General features: G+C 44.5%; 1 protein-coding gene across 1 annotated transcript in view; it reads right to left on the bottom strand.

Moving 5' to 3' along the window:
* dock1 (dedicator of cytokinesis 1) overlaps positions 1–21156 on the bottom strand; it is a 146911-nt gene that overhangs the window by 36339 nt on the left and 89416 nt on the right. Inside the window, exons 28-29 of the mRNA XM_034558323.1 lie at positions 12158–12259; positions 10340–10434 (exon numbers count right to left, since the gene is read on the bottom strand). Of these exons, the coding sequence (XP_034414214.1) occupies positions 10340–10434; positions 12158–12259 (197 nt within the window). The remainder of the gene's footprint in view (positions 1–10339; positions 10435–12157; positions 12260–21156) is intronic.

The raw sequence follows: 21156 nt of genomic DNA, 5'->3' as shown, positions 1-21156 counted from the left end.
AAATGTGATTTTTTACGAAAGCATTCTTTCATTGAGTTGTTATTCATGTTTAATTCCTCAGCACGGTGGGACCCAACATAATGCTCTTGACACCATACACAGAGAAACAGAAATGTTTTTCTTAGCTTTGGCGAGGTGGAGGCAAACAAAAGCGACTCGGGAAAAGATTACGATCGCAAACTATACCGCGCTGAATAAATGACACTTCTTCCTGCATTGCGTTTGCATCGCAGAATCTCCCATTATGAACTCATTAATTGGTAAACTGCACAGTAGTCTGAGAGCTGCAGCCAGACATGAAGAGAGTGAAACACAGGTTCAATTTTTCTGTTTGGCAGGCTGGAGGCACTCCCGAAAAAAAAAAGATGCAACGAGAAGATCCTAATGAGAACACTGTCTGATGTTGCAGAATTAAATGTTAATAACTTAAGTGGCATGCAGCTTTTAAGAGGGGAATTATGATTGCTACTTACAGAGTCAGAGGCCCATCCGCTATTTAACTCCATTCCCTGGCGGCACCAGCCATACAACAATGTGTGTACTAATCTCCAAAGATTACCCACAAAGGAAAAAAGAAAAAAAGAAAAAAGCCTCATCATAAGTGGAGGAGAATATAAGGTCGAGCCCAGCGTAATCAATAACATGGCTTACTTTATTTAAGGAGCGCTCCGGGCTCTTGTGGGGTTTCTCAGTCGTTGGCTCCCTCTCTGCGTTGGCGTGAGCGTTTTCCACACAACGGCTAACGACTAAACAAACTGCAACACACGGTCGACCGAGGCGGCGTACGGAGGTGCATCAGGATGTGCCGTAAAAGAATAAATACAACGGCAAGGTGAAGCAAGGACAACCGTTTTCCACTTAAGTGGATTGCATCAGGGTTTCATGAGCGGGCAATAAAGCAGGCACGAAGATGTTGCGCTCATGTAATGGACACTGGCAGGTGAGCAGAGATCTGGACCCCCCCCCCGTCCTTTGGCATGACTCAAGGTAAACCCTCACTCTATCTGGGAACCCTCGCTGTGAGAATCAGCAAATCCTCACACATCGTCTTGGAGTCTCTTACTTTATGTTTCAGCGCGGCAATAAGCCGCCTGAGCTCTCTGGGAGGTTTAAATGAGAGAGAGAAAGAGAGAGAGAGAGAGAGAGGGGGGGAGGGTTTCCCTCAGCGCCATGTCCAACTGACCTTGGACAGGAATAACCGTTGGGATCTGCGGTATTTTAAAGCTATGCAATATTCATGTCCCACATTTATCTCCATTGCTGACTAAATGCTACGTGGGGGCCGATGTGTGATACATATAAGAGTCGTCTTAATTAATTGCTGGAAAGGTTAACTGTCACCGAACACCTTTGGATAAGCCATTTGAAGTCATTTTTTCTGTCTCTCTGGCCCCTTAAGCACTCAGACAGCCCATTACCACCACCCCGTCTGAACAAGCAAAAGGCTCCCCCCCTCCCCCCCCCCCCCACACACACACACACACACACCTCACTCAATTTTCTGCAGCTGTGAACATGTCAATAAAGTTGATACGCCGAACACTGGACTAATGCTACAATGCGTTTCCATCCGCTGCGCCTGTGGGCTGAGAAATATTACTGCTCATTACGTGGGGCTCATTATTTTTGCGCTTTTGAATAAAAATAAATAAATAAAAAAGGGGATTAATTGTTTGTTTGGATTATTAGGTACAACTGGGCTTAGGGACACTCAGAACTGCGTTTACATCGACACGTGTTAGAGACGTCGATACTTAGTGGAAATTCTTCTGAATTGGTATCGATTGGTACAATAATATTGGTAATTTGTATTAATGACGCGTTTGTTTTGAAGCACACTATTTTAAGTTAACAGCAACTGTTTGTTATAACCTCTGCTATGGTTATAACAAGTTGCTTGTCTCCTGTATATCCGGTGCAGATCAATGTATTATGCATTGCCTCCGTCACATAAACTATTAAACAAAGTAAATAAATGCAAAAATGAGATAAATCGTTGACATTGCCAGAGGCTATGTTATAGGTTCAGGGTGAGATGGGTTTAACTGAACTCATTTATACATCACCAATAGCTGCATGTTCTACAGACATTACCGAGGTAGCACACGGCTCTCACTGCTGGGCCACACAGTGGGGAAAAGAGCGAGCTCAATTCACAGCTTCTGGCTAAATATGACTCAACGGGCGAAAGAATGCAGCCGTCATCAGCCATTTCTTGCTCGATCACCCTTTCCAGCAGCGGCACTCCTTCAAGGTTCCACTACAATTGGTTGATGATGCAGGTGGACTACTGATCTTTTACGCTCACGTGAGATGCTGTCCGTCCACATGCTCCCTCGTGATGCGGTTCACACGACCACGTCGACTGCGTTACCCGGAAGCCTGTTGGAAGACAGCGGTCTGCCCGAGCTCAGACCCAAAATGGGCTTTGACAGTTCCTCTGCGAGCACATCCTGCCATTAATTGAAGTGAGAAACTTAATGAGGCGGATGAAAATAGAATATACTCTCTTCCCCCCCCCCCACAGTGGGCTCCGACTAAGAGACTCCGAAAAGCAAGGCCACTTCAAACATGATTAAAAGGCATCCGCGGATCATTTTCTGAACTTTGGAATATGTCTTTACTACGTGGGCTAAAAAAGTATTTAGAAAATGTGGCCCTTGGATAAACGCGATTGAACTAAAACAAAAAGCTCTCTGCAGTCTGTATTTGAGTTAGTCCACTCTGGGAGGAATTATTCATAAAAAGTTGCAATTACTGTCTAAAATTAATTGTGTATTCTCACACACACACACACACACACACACACACACACACACACACACACACACACACACACACACACACACACACACACACACACACACACACACACACACACACACACACACACACACACACACACACACACACACACACACACACACACACACACACACACACACACAGCGGTGCCTCTGCTCTTTGCCGCTTGCATTATTAACAAATGCCAAGAGGAAGATGCTCGGCTGGTCGTTACACTGCAGAAAATGGGAGAGGGAGAATAAGATGCCGAGGGAGAGACAATGACAAAACACTTCTTGATAACTCCATTACAACTACAAGCAAAATGCTAATGGCTGGGGGATTTGAGCTGCTACTATAAATGTAATCAAAGACTTATCCGACGGACTGTTTGCTTTATGCCTTCGGCAAAGACATCAAAGCGCAGCCTCGAAATGTGTGATTCCTAAAAACAGCCTGCCCTGTTACTTCAGTGTTTTCGTCCTTAAGTTCAGCGGGGAAATCAAAGTAGTGCTAATCATCTCTGGAAATCACAAGCATCCCTGTTTTCCACTAAAAAGGAGACAAAAACATAACTTGGAGATCCTTTAACTTTTTAATTAGGCAGCGCAAGAGCAGCTCCTCCACATTAGAGCCTGGTACTGTACACATATGGCATCATTATGATGAATATGCCCCATCAAACCGTCAGTGTCAGAACAATCCGCCCATTACCGCTGATTGATGGGTGTGCTCCACATTTACATTTGGGCACAGAAAACAGAGGCTGTGCATTTCATAGCCTTGTTGCTTTTACATTTGACTTAGTTACTTCCTGCAGCACACACACACACACACACAATTCTGCCAGTTGATGTGCACCACAGACACCTAGCATATATGCTAATGGAGAGTTATCAGCAGATCATACTTGCTAATCGAGTTCAGAGAGCATCCCCGATAATAATCACCTTCTATTTGCATACTATTTCTGTAATAGCGGGCGTATCTGCCTGTGCTCAAAGATAAGCCAAGGTCAAAAACCTTCATTATCCGATCAATTTATTGAATTAGATTACCTTTGTATCAGACACCTGGTCTAAACTCTAACTGATTTATCCGTCAACATACTCTATTTCCAACCCGATTCTATCAGACTATCGCTAAAGTTTAGTATCACAAACTGATGATTTCTGCCCGACCCCCACAGGCCGGTGAGAGCCCTTCTGTCATGAGACCGTAATGAAAAGAAAGAACAAAAAGCCACCGCCGTCGGTTTGACTTGGCAGCACCAGGCTGTGTGATGCCAATGTCACGCACACACACACAGACACACACTCACACAACAATGACAGCAAAAGGCTGCTTTTCATCTCGGCCAAAAGTTTCTGAAGAGGTGACCGGATTACTAATGAGAACAACACAGGCTGATTCAGACAGAACTCAAAATACCAGTGAGCAGGAAAACTCCCACTTTGTGGCCTCGAGTCACAGTGTTGGCGAAGTTCATGTTGAGGAACGGATGAATCACAAAGCAATTAAAACTGATTCTAACAGTCCCTTTTTTTTCTTTTAAAAAACAATTTCCTTGAATACAAATGATGTGCCTGGAGAAAGAAGGATAAAGAAGGACTTTTTTCACAGTCTCTGTTGACGTAGCCATGCTCAGGCTACACTGTAGCGATTGCTATGAAAAGCAAAGAGCTGTAATTTCTTTCCATCTATAGAAGGAAATCTCTTTAAACGTGAGCCTGGACAGGCGACGTAGTATAAGGTCCACCGAGGGAGGAGGTCGTGGTGGATGGGTGGGTCCACAACGCACAAAAAAATAACAATAATGAACCATTGAATGAGGATGCATAGCCATAACTCATACATATCCAGTCATACATTGAAGTGGGCATCGAGGATGAGTTGAATTCGCAGTCATGAAAACAACCCGTTGATCTAAAGACAGAAGTAATTGGGCTATGAAAGGGAAAAGGAGCATTCAGTGAGTCTTACAGCAAACATGTCAGTTATGTTCAGAGAGGAAAGACAGATATGAGCTGAAGCATATTCACTGGGTCTCAAATGAACCATCCGCATCAGTGTAGCAAGTGATCCTTATTTCATACCCGACAGAGAAAAATGGAATTTCACTTCTCTGCCAGCACAAAAAAAAAAAAAAGCAGCCAGGTCATCTACAAAAGGTATACGAGAAGTGGAAAGAGTGGTGACCGTGAGTCAGTGGTTAGCAGGTCTGTTTTCAATCAGGACCGGCTTGATGACTTTGATAAAACCACATTGAGAGAGATCACTCTGGATGATATCACTCCTCGGGGGGACGGGACGGGGGGCACTGTTCAAAGGCCAGCTGGTAGGGTACGATCACAGCCACTCAAAAGCACTGCACTCCACGTGCGAAACAATACGAGAGAGAGACACACACACACACACACACACACACACACACACACACACACACACACACACACACACACACACACACACACACACACACACACACACACACACACACACACACACACACACACACACACACACACACACACACACACACACACACACACACACACACACACACACACACACACACAAACAAACAAACAAACAAGCAAACAAGCTGGTGTCAATATGTCCCCAACCACGTTTCATGACTCTCCCGCAGTTCCTGTCTTAATCTCATTATTGCAGAATTATCACTCAGAGAGAGAGAGAAAGAAAAAGACAGGTCAGGCTATTCTTTGCAGCTCACACAGGCGTTTGATAAACATTGGCAGTGTGCATTAAATAAGTAGTATGTCCTCTTTCATCTCCACTGGGGGTTCATTATAAACACTTTTCAGAAATATACGCTCAGTTCAAATTCCGGGCCAATGTGCTCTCTGATGCTCGTTACTTTTTATTTAGGCTCTTCCCCCCCCCCAGCAAATTAAAGTATGTTACCAATTTCAAACGTGTGTAAAATACCACAGGAGCACCGTGATGCTATTTGCCTGGGAGCACATTTCTTTTTGTCTTATTCGTGCAGCGGCGGAAAATCCTTTTCGCGAAGTCGCCCCTCGGTTTATAGGACACCACTGACTAAAACATGTGTATTTTGAAAAAAATTTTTTACGTCATGCCTCGATGATGTTTCCTAACCGAGCTTGAAAGGATTTCAAGACTCTTGCACACAGAACCAGGCCACTTGTCTGAAAGTGACCCCCGAGTAGAGTCGTGCGGTTCTTAACTAGCATTCCTGATAAACAACAGCAAGCAGTATGTCAAACAGCAGCAGGATGTCAATTCAGATACCCACAAAGCCCACAGCCGCTATTTCTTTAAATGGGCAAACGGGATCACAACATCATTGGCAGTCTTTTCACTCTCCGAGAGTCCTCCTTCCTTCCTGCCTTCCAGAGCTGCCCTCCAGGTCCTGGATTAGTCATGGAGAGAACACCAAACGGCAGCCAGCCAGCCTCAGAAACCCTCTCCTAATGAGTCTGTGAGGGACCGATGACGAGGGTTATCGAGTTAAAGAGCTGCTTCTTCGGCTCGTCTGGGCTTTCATCTTTTCATCTGCAACGCTGGGCTCTCTGAGAACTCCCCCATTCATCTCTCAATCTACCATTCTTACACTTAATTAACATCTCCGGAAGAAACTCGGCGTCATTTGGGGAAATGAACTGATTTTCGAGAAGGTCATCTGATGTTACCGCAAGTCTAATACGGGAAGAGTTGATCACATGTCCTAATAATACTGCATGAAGAGACACGTGTTATGTATTCTTTTGCATGCTGGTCAAAGACGAAAGTAATACAATGACCCATCTGCAAATAAAAACCTTCTTTTTTTTTTTTAAGTTGATTTTAAAACTAATTAAAACTGATCTATTTTGCAATGATTACGAAACAATATTTTTACTTGATCTGTTAACTGCCCTTTTGTGATTGTTGTTGTTGAATATTTTAAGTGTGTGTTTTAAGCTCGAGAATGAGATAATTAAATACTCAAATATCACTCATTAAAATAGATTTTTACTCAATCTGTTAATGAAGTCTTTCGGTGGCTGCGACAGCGACAGCTGTTCAAATGCTCCGCCTTAGGAAGAAACACATTGCCAGCGAACTCCGTTCAGATGGATGATGATGACAGCACATGGTATGCAGTGATTCAGCACATTTTGGGATGTAAGGTTGAGGAGCAAAGAGTTCTTGAACAGTTGACTATGCAGATCTGCGAGGGAGCACATTCAGCTGACTGTACAACGCCGCCAGCAGCTGTTGTCTGGTTGAGGCTGTGACGCAAGGTTCTCTGGGACTGAAGCAAAATTCCAACTTTAATCTAATTCAGTCAGCGCTCTTTAACAAAAATCACCGTCTTCAGGGCACTTGTACCGGGGAATAAATTCCAATTTAGTGTCATATCTATCCTGAAGCCTTTGCAATGTTGCCACATAAAAAAAAAAAGAAGCATTAAATACTTCTTAATTTGTTACAAGGAGCTTTCATGTCGAATCCCCCCCCCCAGACAAGCAAAGAGCGGGCACTGGAGGTTCGGATCGTCAGAGCCTGACACCCTTCAGATGTCAATTTTGTGTGTAAAGACCCGAGTAACGTCGGTGAGGATACTCGTGACTTTGAAGGACGAGTGTGAGCCCATCGCCACTGCCAGTTAGCTGTCACTATTAAGCCGTGGGCTGTTGGCATGGGGGGAAATGGCAGCCAATGGCTAACCCGCCCCAATGCTGCTGTCCCCGGGGCAATTAGAGCCCATAAATCAGTTTAAAACCTGGAGGAAGTGTGAGGCAATGGGTGGAGAAGAAGGAGTGGGAGGAAAGGGCTGCTGCTGCTGTCCATCTCATTACTGGTGCGATCATAATGTGTGGACATGAAACAACCGTCTGCGGGTGCCGTGGGTGGCTATCGGTGCGCTGAATGTGGCAAGTGTGGATTGCCTTGCCACAGAAACAGGAGGGAGCGAGAACTGAGGGATGCTCAAATATACTTCCTGAGGATTCCAAATGTGTCAACTGAGCGATGACGACGTGAAGAAGAAGTAGTGCATTTACAACAAGCATTTACTTTTTCAGCTAGCGTAGCTATTTAACACCGTTAAGCTAATTGTCCTCCATGGTTCAGTCCCACTGCTATCATGAATCCCTTTTCCCAGCAGGCAGCTGTTTGTACCAAACAAGCTCTGATAAACCCGCTGGACACTTCCTGTGACGGACAGCGCTAACAAGCTGGTGACGACAGTCCAACATCAACATCTAAAAGAGACAGATATTTGTTCTCGGGAGCTGGTGGGGACCAAAACAGGGCTAAAAGGAGAATACATATTTGACTGGCTCTAATGTTGGCCAAAAACAAAAAGTAACACAGCGTTAGAAAACTAAATGAAATTCAGAAGGAAGTGGTGGCAACGCTAGACGTGACACTTTCAAGTTTGGCTGCTGTGAGTTCAATCAGTCTCCAGTTCCCTGGCAATCACAGAGTACACAGCAATAGAGCATGACACACACACACACACACACACACACACACACAATAAAAAAAACATGTGCACCCTTCTAATGGGACGTATGAACGTGTCACCTTGGGAACAAGCCATCAAACCCACTCTGACGGATGGCAAAACATTTGCTAATTGGCCACGAAGCCGACAGACACACCTGAAGTATTCAAACAGGCTCGAGTATAAAGACTGCAAGATGAGTCAGACTATTGACAGGCTTATTTTTCATTGGGTTTAAAAAAAGATTTAACTGCAGCAAGTGGCTGAATGCACTCACTAGACTGTCAAAAACAAGACGCGAACAGGAAAAAAAAAAAGGCATTGGAAATGAAACATTGGCCTTCCAGTCCGAGAATCAAAAATCAAACATTTGAAACCGTACAAAGCTTGATCTGAGAATGTACTGCTGGCATCTGAATGATGCTCATCACATCCCTGAACTAGCTCCAGAAAGTACAGGATCACACTGTGGGAGTGTTTTAGTCTGGGGAAATGCACGTCGGCTCATGCGTTGTTAGTGCATGTATGTGTGTGTGTGTGTGTGAGTGAGTGTGTGTGGCTTTAGAGGGTCAGCGCTGCATGTTTTGACACCCCGACACTAACACCTTCAAGGCACTGGGGAGCATCAACACCACGCCACGCCGATGTCTTCTGCATCGTGACCCAGGTGTTCTGATGGTGTTTTTAGGGCTGGCTCAAATGGGCTGATGAAAGCAATAGAACCAAAATTCAGAAGCAATGCAATCTCTAGTTAAATGTGCTGGCCGGTGATGATGTTGAAATGGTTTTGGAAGGAGTGCAGGGAGCCGGACCGCTCACAGTCAACGTGGGGCTGCCTCTCTGAGCTCGGCACCTGCAGTAAATGGCCACTTTGAAGCTGAGCTCCAACAGATGCTGCTCCAGGTACTCCGCTTCATTGCGTAATGCCTTGTTATTTTCACATTTTTTCTTTTCTTTCTCTGATACACGTTCCATTGATGGGTAACTCCGCTGATTTTACATATCAAAGTCTGTCTCGGGGAGTACTTCTGCAGTCGTGAGTAAAGTTTTAAGTCTTTTGTGGCTCCAGGGAAATCTGTTAAATTGCATCAGTTGTACACGAGTGAGTGTCGTCTGGGAATGAACATTACAAGTGAAATGGGAAAAATCTGGAGTTGTGGTAGTTAGACAGAAGTGAGCTTAGCACACCTCTGCAGCCAGCTCCTCATTTCTGCTTGACAATAGCGGCTCGGGGCTACATTAGCCCTTAAAAAGCATAACACACTTGAATCGTTGTCTGTTGGCAGTTGAGTTGCACTGTGGGTAATGTAGGCACCAGGGTTTGATCAGGAGGACAAATGGATGAAAAAAAAAAAATAAATGGATGACATCTCCGTTTCAGTCAATTGTGAGTCTGACGATGTTATAAGAGTGTAATGCTTAATTTGTGTCCTCTTGTATAGATATGTAACGTCACAGTGAGCGCAGATATTTGTTTGTTCAAAACAAACCTAGAAGTTTCAAAAATGCACAGAGGCTGTCGGGGAAGAAGAAATGCACTTTGTTCGTTATCGGGAAAAAAAACTGACTTAAAGTTTTCATCTGACAGCTGTTGCTGCGCTATTGCATAACAACTCATTCTGGTCCAAGTCTCTTCTGTAAAGATACAAATGGAAGAAAAAAAACATCTCAAAAGCGCGCCTTTAAATACTTTTCTAGCTTCATCTGACAAGTGACTAAACTTCGAAAACTGCAAAGCACATTTCAGCTCTTTATATTTTCAACAGAAATGGAATCAGGCAGTGTTCACATTAATAAAACAGAAGGCTGTGGCAGCACAACAAGCGCCAAAGTAAAGAGAGGCAGAGACTAAGTTTGGAAATTAGAAGGCAGCATACACCCGAGCAATCTATTATTCATGCGATTGTTTGCGGCTGCGCTGAATGCTCATCTGATTGCTACACTGCTGAGGCCGATGTTTGCATGGAGGGAAACCAACTGGAAAATATACTTACCCACCTCTGACTGCTGTTACATAGCATTAACACTGTAAAGCAAGCATGTTGTATGTTTGTTTGCATGCGTCGTACTTACTTGTTTTGCATTATGTTCATGATGACCCAGTCTGAGGGGTAGACGTTTTTCCCAATGAGATCTTTAAACATGATAAATGTTTCCATTAGGAAATCCTGCAAGAGAGAGAACGTTTAAAAAAAATAGTTATTATTTCCACCTCAGAGATAAGGGCAATCTGAAATGAACTGTTAGGAGTTTGTGGCTTTCAGGCAGAAACAGCTTTTAGATGAGTTTTTAAGGTCAAGGTGACACATATATTTTCTTTTTGCAGGTGGCACCAATAATCCAGCGTGTTCTTCATCCCCAAACGTTGTCGTGCGATGAGATTACAGCGGTCTTACTTCTCGTGGGAAAACTGTATCTTGGGATATTAAGTTCACACACTTGCATACATCATTATCAGCTATTAAAGCGTAAAATGACAACAAAGTAGGTTCAGTTATACTCCTAATAGATGCTCAGCTCAGCCTTCTCTATAGCAACAGGACTTCAAATCCTCCCTCATAAAAAGGCACAATGAGGATTCTTCTAAAAGAAAAACTTGTATAATCTCATGCATGATGATGCTAATGCCAATAACCCTAAAGTGCTAAGATACCATTAGAGTACTTCATTCGGTACCCATCATGTAAATGAAAGGTTTGTGTGTATATGTGTGTGTGTGTGTGTGTGTGTGTGTGTGTGTGTGTGTGTGTCTCCCACTGGCTTGGTAATCGCCACCGACTAATGCACCAGTCAACTTGTTTCTAATTTGAATATTTGTTATTTCCTGACACACCTGCAATGGCTTTCTTTTAATATGAGCTGCAGCCAAAAAAAACAAAAACATAAATATGCATGAAAAAAACTCTTTCTGGCTAGTAGATGTTTTCACTCCTTGTTGAATGCCTGTACTGGGCGTGTTTTGAGAACAACTGCAAAACAACAAAGTCCTTTGGGCTGCAGCCAGTTCTGAAATGTGGATATGGCCTACGCCAGCTTCATGAACAATAAATCTGTGGGAAGATCCAGCTTTATTACAGCGATTGTTTATCCTGCGATGGGACTCGACAGGCAGCCTTAAACAAGCTCGGGATACCGTCATGAAGGTCGGAGAGTTCTATTCATGGTTATTTCCGTTTTCATTCACCTGCAAAATACTATTAATGCCTCAATAAAAAAAACGCGTAGCTTTATAAATCCTGCTTTTAGGACAGAACAGGATGTCAGCAAACCTCAAGCTCAAGTGATGATCTCGGTTAATACATTCTTACAAGGACTTCATTCATTTAATAACAAATAAAACCAGCAATTGCTGCAAGTGAAACCAGAATCTCTGTCTACTTGGATCATAAAGCTTTACCTGTAATATAAATGAGTTTCAAGGATTTTCCTATGAAGCTAAAACGTCCTCTGTTGGGATAAACAACAACAACAACAACAGTGGGATTTCCCTGCCTTGTCAGAGTAGAGTAACATGCTGCCAATCTGGCTGTACATCCTCGATAAATACATCTCTGAGGGAGGAAGTATTCAGAGCGTCAGTGAGATTCATCCCTCCTCCACAACTTGTTGGTTGCCATGAGTGATCTGCTTCCCATAAGAGCTACTATCATCAGGAGCATGCTGTGCATGTAGCAGCCTGAGGGCAACAGAGATTCAACTGCACCGGATATTGTGGAGGAAAAACATTTTCCGAGCAGATCTAATCTAACTTTTGATTTTCTAGAAAATGCAGCGAAATGATACTAAACCTTGTGGGGGGGGGGGGGGAGCTGCAATTTACGCTATTACTTGACAATGTGGCCTGAAGTGTCTCATCTGGTAGAGGCGGACGCACCGGGAAGGTGTACTCACCACCACGTCGCTCCTTATCTTGCCGAAGGTGCTGATCAGATGAGCGTAATGATAGTCGTCCATCTGCCTCAGCGTGGCGGTCATGCTGGCCACGAAGCTCCCCTGGAGAACAAAAAGAAGCGCATTCGATTCACAATCAAGTTCAAATTGAAGGCCGAGGACAGAACGACTCGGCGCAGCTGATTTTGATGGATACTGACTGGCTGAGTTGATTGGATCGGAAATACAGAGGCAGGCCCGGCCTCCCAGGTTTGAAAAGAGAGGCGCCCTGACACAGTGGCGGATCTCATTAACCAGCTGACCTCCACTCCCCATCCCTTTGTCTCCACTGATTATAAATGCCTGTGAGGTCCCCAAAGCCGTCTTTACTTTACAGTCCGCTAGCCTGGCTCTGGTTAGCCCGCTGTACACGCGCTGCTCAGAGCAGATAAGGGAAGGCAAACGCGTGGAAGGCCGGCCGGAGACCTGCCGCTGCCATCAGGTGTCATGCCAGTTATGTGTTTGAACAAAAGCAGAGACATACTTGGAGAAGAATTTAATGTGTGAGGGGAATGGGGCTGTTTTTTAGGGGGTTTTTTTGGAGGGGTCCCTGCTTGACTGTATGTCTGACTGGATAGATTTCAGGTTGATAGATAATATCACAGGAATAGATTAATCAAGCACGTGCTTTATACAGAGAATCATGATAATATGCTACCAAGAGACTCATACTAGAAGAAAAGAAAGTTAAAAAAAACAAAACACACAGACGGAGAAGAGATGATGTTGTAAATGCATACGTTGGGTTAACAAAAGACGTACCGCTAATTAAAAACAAATCTAAACAATACGGAATTTGCATGAATACTTTTGAAGATGAAGAACACGCAGTATTTTTTTTTTTATTGGATTACTCTCCGGCAGCTTTACCTCAACTAGCTGATCAAAGAAAATGCACCAAAGATAAGAGAAAGTAATTAAAACCGGCTCTGTCAGAGAATGCATGGCAGCACATCCAGATTAATAAGTCGAAGGTCTGATAAGCATTAAGAGCGTTACAGGTGACTGTCTATCTCAAAACCACTGAAGTGAGCATATCGCAGGGTTGAGGCTGACCTTTGCCCACAAACACACACACACACACACACACACACTTTAACTGGAGCCAACAAAAAACAATGACCTATGAGCAATTGATATTTCAAAGAATAGAAAATGTGAGGCCAAAAAGATGGTTTTCTCCTTATCAACCGATTTATTTCCCTCTTTGACTGAAAGCCTTGTTTCTTCACACAAAGACATGATGCACAAGGCGGATTTAAAACTCTTTTTAAGACTTTGAGCAAAGTGTATTTTGAGTTACGACGACATTTGGTTACAATAACGCAGAGCCGTCTTCCACATATGCACGAATCTTCCCGTAAACCAAACACCTGAACTCGACCCCGACGTGGCACCTGAAGCTGGACAGAGACAACCTCGGCGAAGTGGAGACTCGTGCTCAGCTGCTCCGCGGTAGTTAAATCTGTTTCTGCTGGACAACCTCTCCTTGAGCTGTAATTAGGCCTGACCCACCGAAACACAGCCGAGCAGAAACAATGCTCTCTCTCTCTCTCTCTCTCACACACACACCTGACTCATTTTCTGTCTCTCCCCCCCATGTGATGTTCCTGTGTGTTTGCTTAGTTTTCAGTAGAGCACAATGTAACATCGTCAGACAAAAAGGTCATTACAATTGTTTATATGCATGGCAATTACCACACGATAAGATCATCATGCAAAAGACACCAAAACAATCACTCATGCAGACGTCTATTATTCATGTTTCGCTCACTTTTTTTTCTCCGTTGTTACGCTACGTGGGGCTGATGACTGCTTCACTTGCCTCTCAGTGGTGCTTCAGGGGAACCAGTGCGACTCATGCCATATTAATATGGATATGTTTTGCTAAAGCACAGAGGGCAGGACTCTTTCATCCGTGGAGGCATGCGAGCCTCGGTTCTCCAGCATTACGGCTGGAGAACGACTTTAGACAGAGCCTGATTAGAAACACTGTGTAGCAGGTGCGTTTGTCACACTTCTGTCACGTCTTAAGTGGAGAACAACGGATGAAATCACTTGATCACAAGCGTATGGATAACCTCTGGTTCTGACTGAAAGGTCGGTTAGTGGTATTGGTCTTGTTGGGGGAAGATGAAATGTATCGTTCTCTGCATTATTCAAAGACTTGTTTGAAGATGTTGAAACCATCTTTCTCCATTCAAACTCTTAATTTCCCAGATCCCCAAGCCTAACTGGCGTGAGGGGATGGCCACTGGCTGCTGCAATTCCCCCAACATTGGGCAGTCACTTTATTAATAAAAAGGAGCGAGGGCTTCAAAGCAGGCAGCAGTCTTTAGAAGTCATTGGTGCCTCTTGCAGCAACTCCCCTCACTAGATCAGCTGGAGGGTATCCCATGATGCTTCACTTCAGCCGTGAATGAAGCCCCCGAGAGGACGAGCCTTCAGAGCGAATCTTACATGCTGTAAGCCTCAGTGTGGGCTTTGCCACAAGGCTCCGGCGCTGCTTACATGCTCCTTGAGCTATCACCAATGTTCAATCAAGACTGCTTACATATGCCAATGCCACTATTGATGTCATCGCTGTAACGTGTTCCCCCCCCCCCCCCCCTGAATGGAACGCCGCCAATGGCATCGGGATCACAATCGTGATCGGGGGAGGTGTCCGAAATGAATGACGAGGTGGAGTTGAGAGACGACATTCACAAATCGGATTGTTTCACAAGCAGCAGAAGCTCATTTCCAACCAATAAAAAAAAAAGAAGCGAAATCCTGGTCGGATGATAGCCCGAGGGTTTTGAGATTGCATTTTGGCCAATGCGTTCTGCCTCTTTTGCTCACTGCACAAATTGATTATCTGCATGAACATGATTGGTCCCTACTACCCGGACTACAAACAGACACCATCACGGATTTTCAAATTCGTATTTCCTGCCTTTTTTTGTTTGTTTTTTCAGTGCCCTTTCTGGGGTGCCACTTACATGAAAAATATGCTGGAAGGTTCTGCCCAATAACGCCAACAAAACACCTACATCTGTCTCTTTAAAGCCACTGGACTTCTTTAGCTAGTCCGTTTGTGTTCTTGAATGACCTCCGGATCCGAACTAACATGGCGTCCACAGCAGGACATTTTGCATGTTGCATTCCTCATAGGCCATCTTACTGGAGGTAAAACACAATGGCGATGATAAGGATATATGTACATGCATATGTAGCAACGTCATCATGCAGAAATCCATGTCGTATTTTCCAATGCCCTTTTTGGAAATATTAGTTTAATGGTACTATGACCAAAACTAGAATGGTCAGATTTAAATACATAAGGAACACCACTGTGAATCTACACCATTTCATCTTCCCAACAAATGCAATTGCTGATAGACGCAGTAGGCACAGCTGATGGCACATGAAATACAGGTGAGGGATCTATAGCTGCCATATTCCCAGCTTGACTTGACTCCAGAGTGGAAGACACAGACAGAAAAACCCTCTCAGAAAAGGGATTCAGACGTTGCGCTGTGCAGCGGTTAAGATCTAAATGCGGAACAGGAACACATGCCAGAGCAGCTGTTAAGGGCTAATGTGAGAAATAGAGATGTGCGGGCATGACAGCCAATGGGAAAGTTCAGGTTCAGGCTGCTCTCAGGTCTCCAGCTCTATGTTGATAAGTAGAGAGTCGCTGTCATACAGCCGACTTCACAGATCCATCACAGTGACCAGTGGCGGTCGGTGTGGACCAGAAGATCTCAAAGGCCAGCAAGTCCTTTCATGGCTCATCTCCCCAATTGTATTGGAGCCATAATACCTGCGGCGTTACCATGACAATGCGATTATCCATTCGGATTTATTTTTGTCAAGCAGAGAGAAAGGCAGGTAGGAAATCAAATAAAGCAAAGAAAAGAAGCAGTCTCTGCACATATCTAGTTACAAGCCAATCATTCGGATTTCGGTGTGGGGGCGACGGAGGTATGTGACACACCGAGGAGCCGCGTGTGACAAGAAAATACTTCTTCAGCTGCCTCCCTAACATTAACGACTAATGACCAAACCAAAAGAAACTGAAAGGTTAAGAAATCCTGACCGAACTCCTTTTATTGCTTTACATCTACAAGCCTGCTCTCAGTTTGATTTCTATGAAAACAAGAGTGTCCCATTTAGTGTGCGTCATGAAAAGATCCAAGGGAGCAATTTGAGACAAAGGTCATGACCTCAGATGGGCTTCAAAAAGACACGAGCAAATCAAGAAATCAGCATTTCCAGATTGATCCTTGACGTTACACACTGGAGATGATGATGAAGCACCTGAAGGACGGGGCAAAAAAATGAATTCTCAATATGTTTAAAAGGAAGTCATCAATCTCAAGCGTTTATCTAGCGTAACTATAAACAATAAACAGATACTTTACTTCCCATATCTATCACGGTGTCCAGAAATGGCAGATTTACGAAACCCTGCCTCCATATCCATCATAAGCTCGAGGGCAAATGAGGCAGAATCTTAGCGGAAATGAAAAAGCGGTGATTAGAGGGCAGGGCCAGATCCATCATACGCCGCTCTGTAGCTTGCATCTCTCTGATAATTCATCTCACTTTAGAGCCTGACAGCGGAGAGGCGAAAAAAAAATATGTTTGCTCTCGTAGTGAAGGGCTGCCCCATAAACAGAGCATTGTCTTAAGCCTCTAATTAAGCCAGGAGGGAAATGGCACGTCGGTCTCTAGAGAGATGGAGACGGAGAGCCGCTCTGGAGAGAGAAAACACAGATGTACAGAGAAAGATGAGGAGGAGGAGGAGGATGTGTGACCTAAAGGGACAAAAATGACTACCTCGCTCTCTCTATTAGCTTCAGGCCTGATGAAATATGAATTTGCGGGCTCATTACTACGGAAATTACACAAGCACACAGAAAACCTCACGTCGTCACTGTGCTATTTAACACGAGAGGGATGAGGACACGCCTCCTATAATGCAAACGCACCATGTATGTGTTGTTGGATCTGAGATTAAAAAATAAATAATTAAATAAATGAAAAACCCTGCTGAGGTCAATTTCCGTGGACAATTCACATGAAAATGTGAAATGGCGTCTATAGTCCATGACATGCCAAAAATATCAAAATATTCCTAAAGTAGCTGTGGATCAACCACCTCAACATGTGGAGAAGAAAAGTCTCATCTGTTGTTGTAAACTTTTCTAATAACAAGGAGTTATTTATAAAACAAATGACATACAAATTTAAGTTTAATAACTTGTGTGTTCAAAGCAATGAACTGTCCACAAAACTCTTCTCACACACACACAAGAAAAAAAACCTTAATAGCTCATTTTTATTAATTTGAAAAACATAATCTTTGCAAAGTAACAGTATAATCAGATTGTCATGACAGGATTCCACTGAAATTCGATACAAGAAAATATCAATTATAATATACCTATTATTTATTTAGAAAGTAAGGATTTTCAGACTGTATGCTGTTGTTGTTTCATGGTAGCAATAATGCCTTGAAAATCACAATATGGTGTCTCACTGCTTCTATATCAGAGGGGAAAATCTGCCCACCTCTGACACACACACACACACACACACACACACACACACACACACACACACACACACACACACACACACACACACACACACACACACACACACACACACACACACACACACACACACACACACACACACACACACACACACACACACACGAGAATAGAGAGCACTTGGGTACTCTTCACACTGGCCTGTCAAAGGGAGGCTGTGCTGACACGTACGAGGTACTTGGCCGCCGCTGCAGGACTCAACAGCGAGTCCACTTGGCTCAAACCTGAGGCCAACAAGGTGTCAGACAGGAGGGTCAGCCAATGGCGACAGGGGCGGAGCAACTGGTCGAGGCCAGATGAAACCATCCACACTTCATTTCCTTGGTCGCCAAGCATTTGGCGTAAAGCGGGGCGACTTACAGATAAACGCTTCAAAATACATCGGTGTAAATAATAACCACGGACAACCTGGGCAGCCGGCCATGAAAGTGACCCGTTACGCCATTCATTTTTACAGCGTCCGACTTAGACGAGCTCGAGGAAGCACTTTCACACTCTAATACATCAAAGCATTATACTTCCTTGAACGGACTAACTACGTTTACACAGTAAACCCCATCGAGCCGAAGCCCATTCCTCCCAAAAGAAAGCTCCTCGTGACAACATGAATGGGTCGAACTCCAGATCGCTAATGAAAACAAGGTCAGCTTTAAATATTGTGAGTTGCGTTGGCGACGTCAAATCTGCTCAAAAACGAACTGGAGGTACCCTGAAAGTTGATATTTATATCATCTTTAACGACATCTGTCAAACGTCAACATTATATCTCGCTCGTGTAACTTGCATCAGTGTATATACTTTACGTTGTTTTAACCCGCCTGACACTACAGATGCTTTTTTTTTTTTTTTTTACTTTTTTGGACCGACTTCGGGCCATCTATCTTTGTACATGCGTTTGATGAAAAGACAACAAAAAAAAAATGGAGAAGATGGGGAGAGAATTACTGACGTATCAGCTAGGTACACTTTCAGCTTTGCGTCTGACTCAGATACTTGCTGGGGCAGTGCAGCAGACACATCAGTCTGTCAGCTGAAACACACACACACACAATTCCCTTTCTCTTCCATGATTGCTGAAAGATCAAAGCCACCGTAAACTGACAGCTCTCTTCACCATCTAGTAGTTCGGCTCCATACAGCTATGACACTCGCTCTAATTCACTCTTTGTGGATGAATGCACTCAGGAGCTCATGGGGACGGGTTGGTAGTGAGGCTATGAATGAAGGTTTCATACGTATGTTATCTGGGAATCAGTAGTGGAACAACTGTTGTGATGTTTAGGTGAAATAAATGACTTATTGTAAGGATGGCCATTTGGCCAAAAAATCCTTAAAACCAACAGGTCATTTCACGTCTCAATAAAAATATATATCTCAATGTTTTCTGGTAATTCAATGCATTTGTAGTCCTTATGAAAGAACCACTTCAGTCCACCTTAAAAACCAGCCCACCTTAAGATGCTGAGCCAAAGTTGTGGTTAACTTCAGGGCTTTTTGCATTTACCTAAGTTTGGGCATCTACCTCTAATTAATGGTGTTAAATCCAGGTATCCTTTCCACAAAACACACGTCGCACTAATTGAAAGCAGTGCGAGCGGTGCCGATGGGAAGAACAGTCCCGTGGACTCAAATCACAGAAGGCACGCGTCCATTAAAATGTCACTGAAGAGGATGCGACGAGATTTAATTTTCAATCAAGCGCCAGCGACGCTGCATAACGATGCGATGCCTCGTTGCAATCGCAATAATGCTTCCCATGTAAGGCTGCATTTGATCGTGACAAAAGAGATTTGTGGAACAGAACGGCAGTCCAAAAAAAAAAAAAAGAAAAAAAAAAAAGGATGGAAGACTGGGTGTGTGTCGCCTACTAACCACAGCACTGTGTTTAGCATATACACAGGGGGACAAGGACATGAAATAGGAGTCCCCCAAGGGCTTGGCTCGGAGGTAATGAAATCAATAGAGTCACTCCAGTGACTTACCCAATGCCATCGGTTTATCCAGCTGAGAAACAGCGTGCTTACACAGCAACATCGATGAACAGATTCCAATATAAAAATGTAAAAAACCCGGCAAGGCCTATTCCAACACACGTACAGTAGACATCGTCTCCCGGGGGAGTTCTATCCATTAAACGAATGCCATTAACCCGGGGTTCAAATCTAAAACACTTGCCAGGCATCGCAATGTCCCACGGTCAAATCTTAACAAACATTATTCAGCTTTGTTCTTCTTCTTTTTTTTTTCAAAGCAGAAGTCCAACCCCCCCCCCCCCCCCCCCCCCCCCGAATAAGGAGCCTGGTCTTTAGAACGGTGTTGGGAGTGGGAGTGCAGTGAGAACATAGTGGTCTCTTATGTCACGTCGGAGGGTGGAACAAAGCGCCACTTTCTGTTGTCATAAAAGGGCTAAGAGAGAGAGGGTGATAAACAAGAGAAGGACACATTAGCAATAATAACAATAAAGTTGCATTAATATGTTTTAATATGATGCGTGAACCTGCCAGATGTAGACAACTGGAGCGGTACTTTCTCCACTGCGACCTCCCCTCCTCCCTCTGCTCTCTCTCTCCATGTTCCCTCCCCCCTCTCGCTTTATACATATCTCTGTCCGTCTTACTCTCTGCCTCTTTTACTCTCTCTCTCTCTCTCTCTCTCTCTCTCTCTACACACAGTCTCAGATGCACACACGCAGAAAAAAAGGAGAAAGCCAGAGAGGAGAATTGCGGCGGCACGATGGGGATATTCTGCCTGCGTGGGCACTGTCGCTGAGGCGTCCGGAGTTCAGCCGCTTGTGTGCGAGTGTGTGCCTGTGTGAGTGAGTGTGAGTGTGAGTGTGTGTGTGTGTCTGTGAGTGTGTGTGAGCGAGCCCCTGCCGACACCGCGCGGAGAAAAGGAGAACGAGGTGGAGAGGAGGCAAAGAGAGGGGGAGTGTTGACTGTGGCTGGTGCTTAGAGGAACCCCCCGCGCCACTGGATGAGAGGACGCCGATGTGCAACAACTCCTCCAACTCCTGCGCGCCGCCGCCTGCCCGTCCTCTTAACTTCTGCCATGGCATAGCCTCCTCTTCCAGCTCGCCTCTAATCCACCAAGGAAACGGGCATGCACGGGCAAAGCCAGGGATCTAGGCTAACGCATCCTCTACGTCAGTAATTCACAGTCTGAGGTGAGTCGCTCTTCTCTGCTCTTGTCCTCTCCTCCATTTCACCTCTCTGTCTGCAACTGGGAGTCTGATCAAATAACCTCTGGAGGGGGAGGGGAGGGGGGAGGTGGGGGGGATCCGAGTGACCCGCTCGCTCTGTGGGACTGAGCCCGGGATTATCCACAGGGAATGTTTTGACTGGAGATTTCCCCGTTTTA

The sequence above is a fragment of the Cyclopterus lumpus genome, chromosome 19, assembly GCF_009769545.1.
Source record: "Cyclopterus lumpus isolate fCycLum1 chromosome 19, fCycLum1.pri, whole genome shotgun sequence".
Taxonomy (NCBI): Eukaryota; Metazoa; Chordata; class Actinopteri; order Perciformes; family Cyclopteridae; genus Cyclopterus; species Cyclopterus lumpus.
This window is presented reverse-complemented; position numbering and strand designations above follow the sequence as displayed.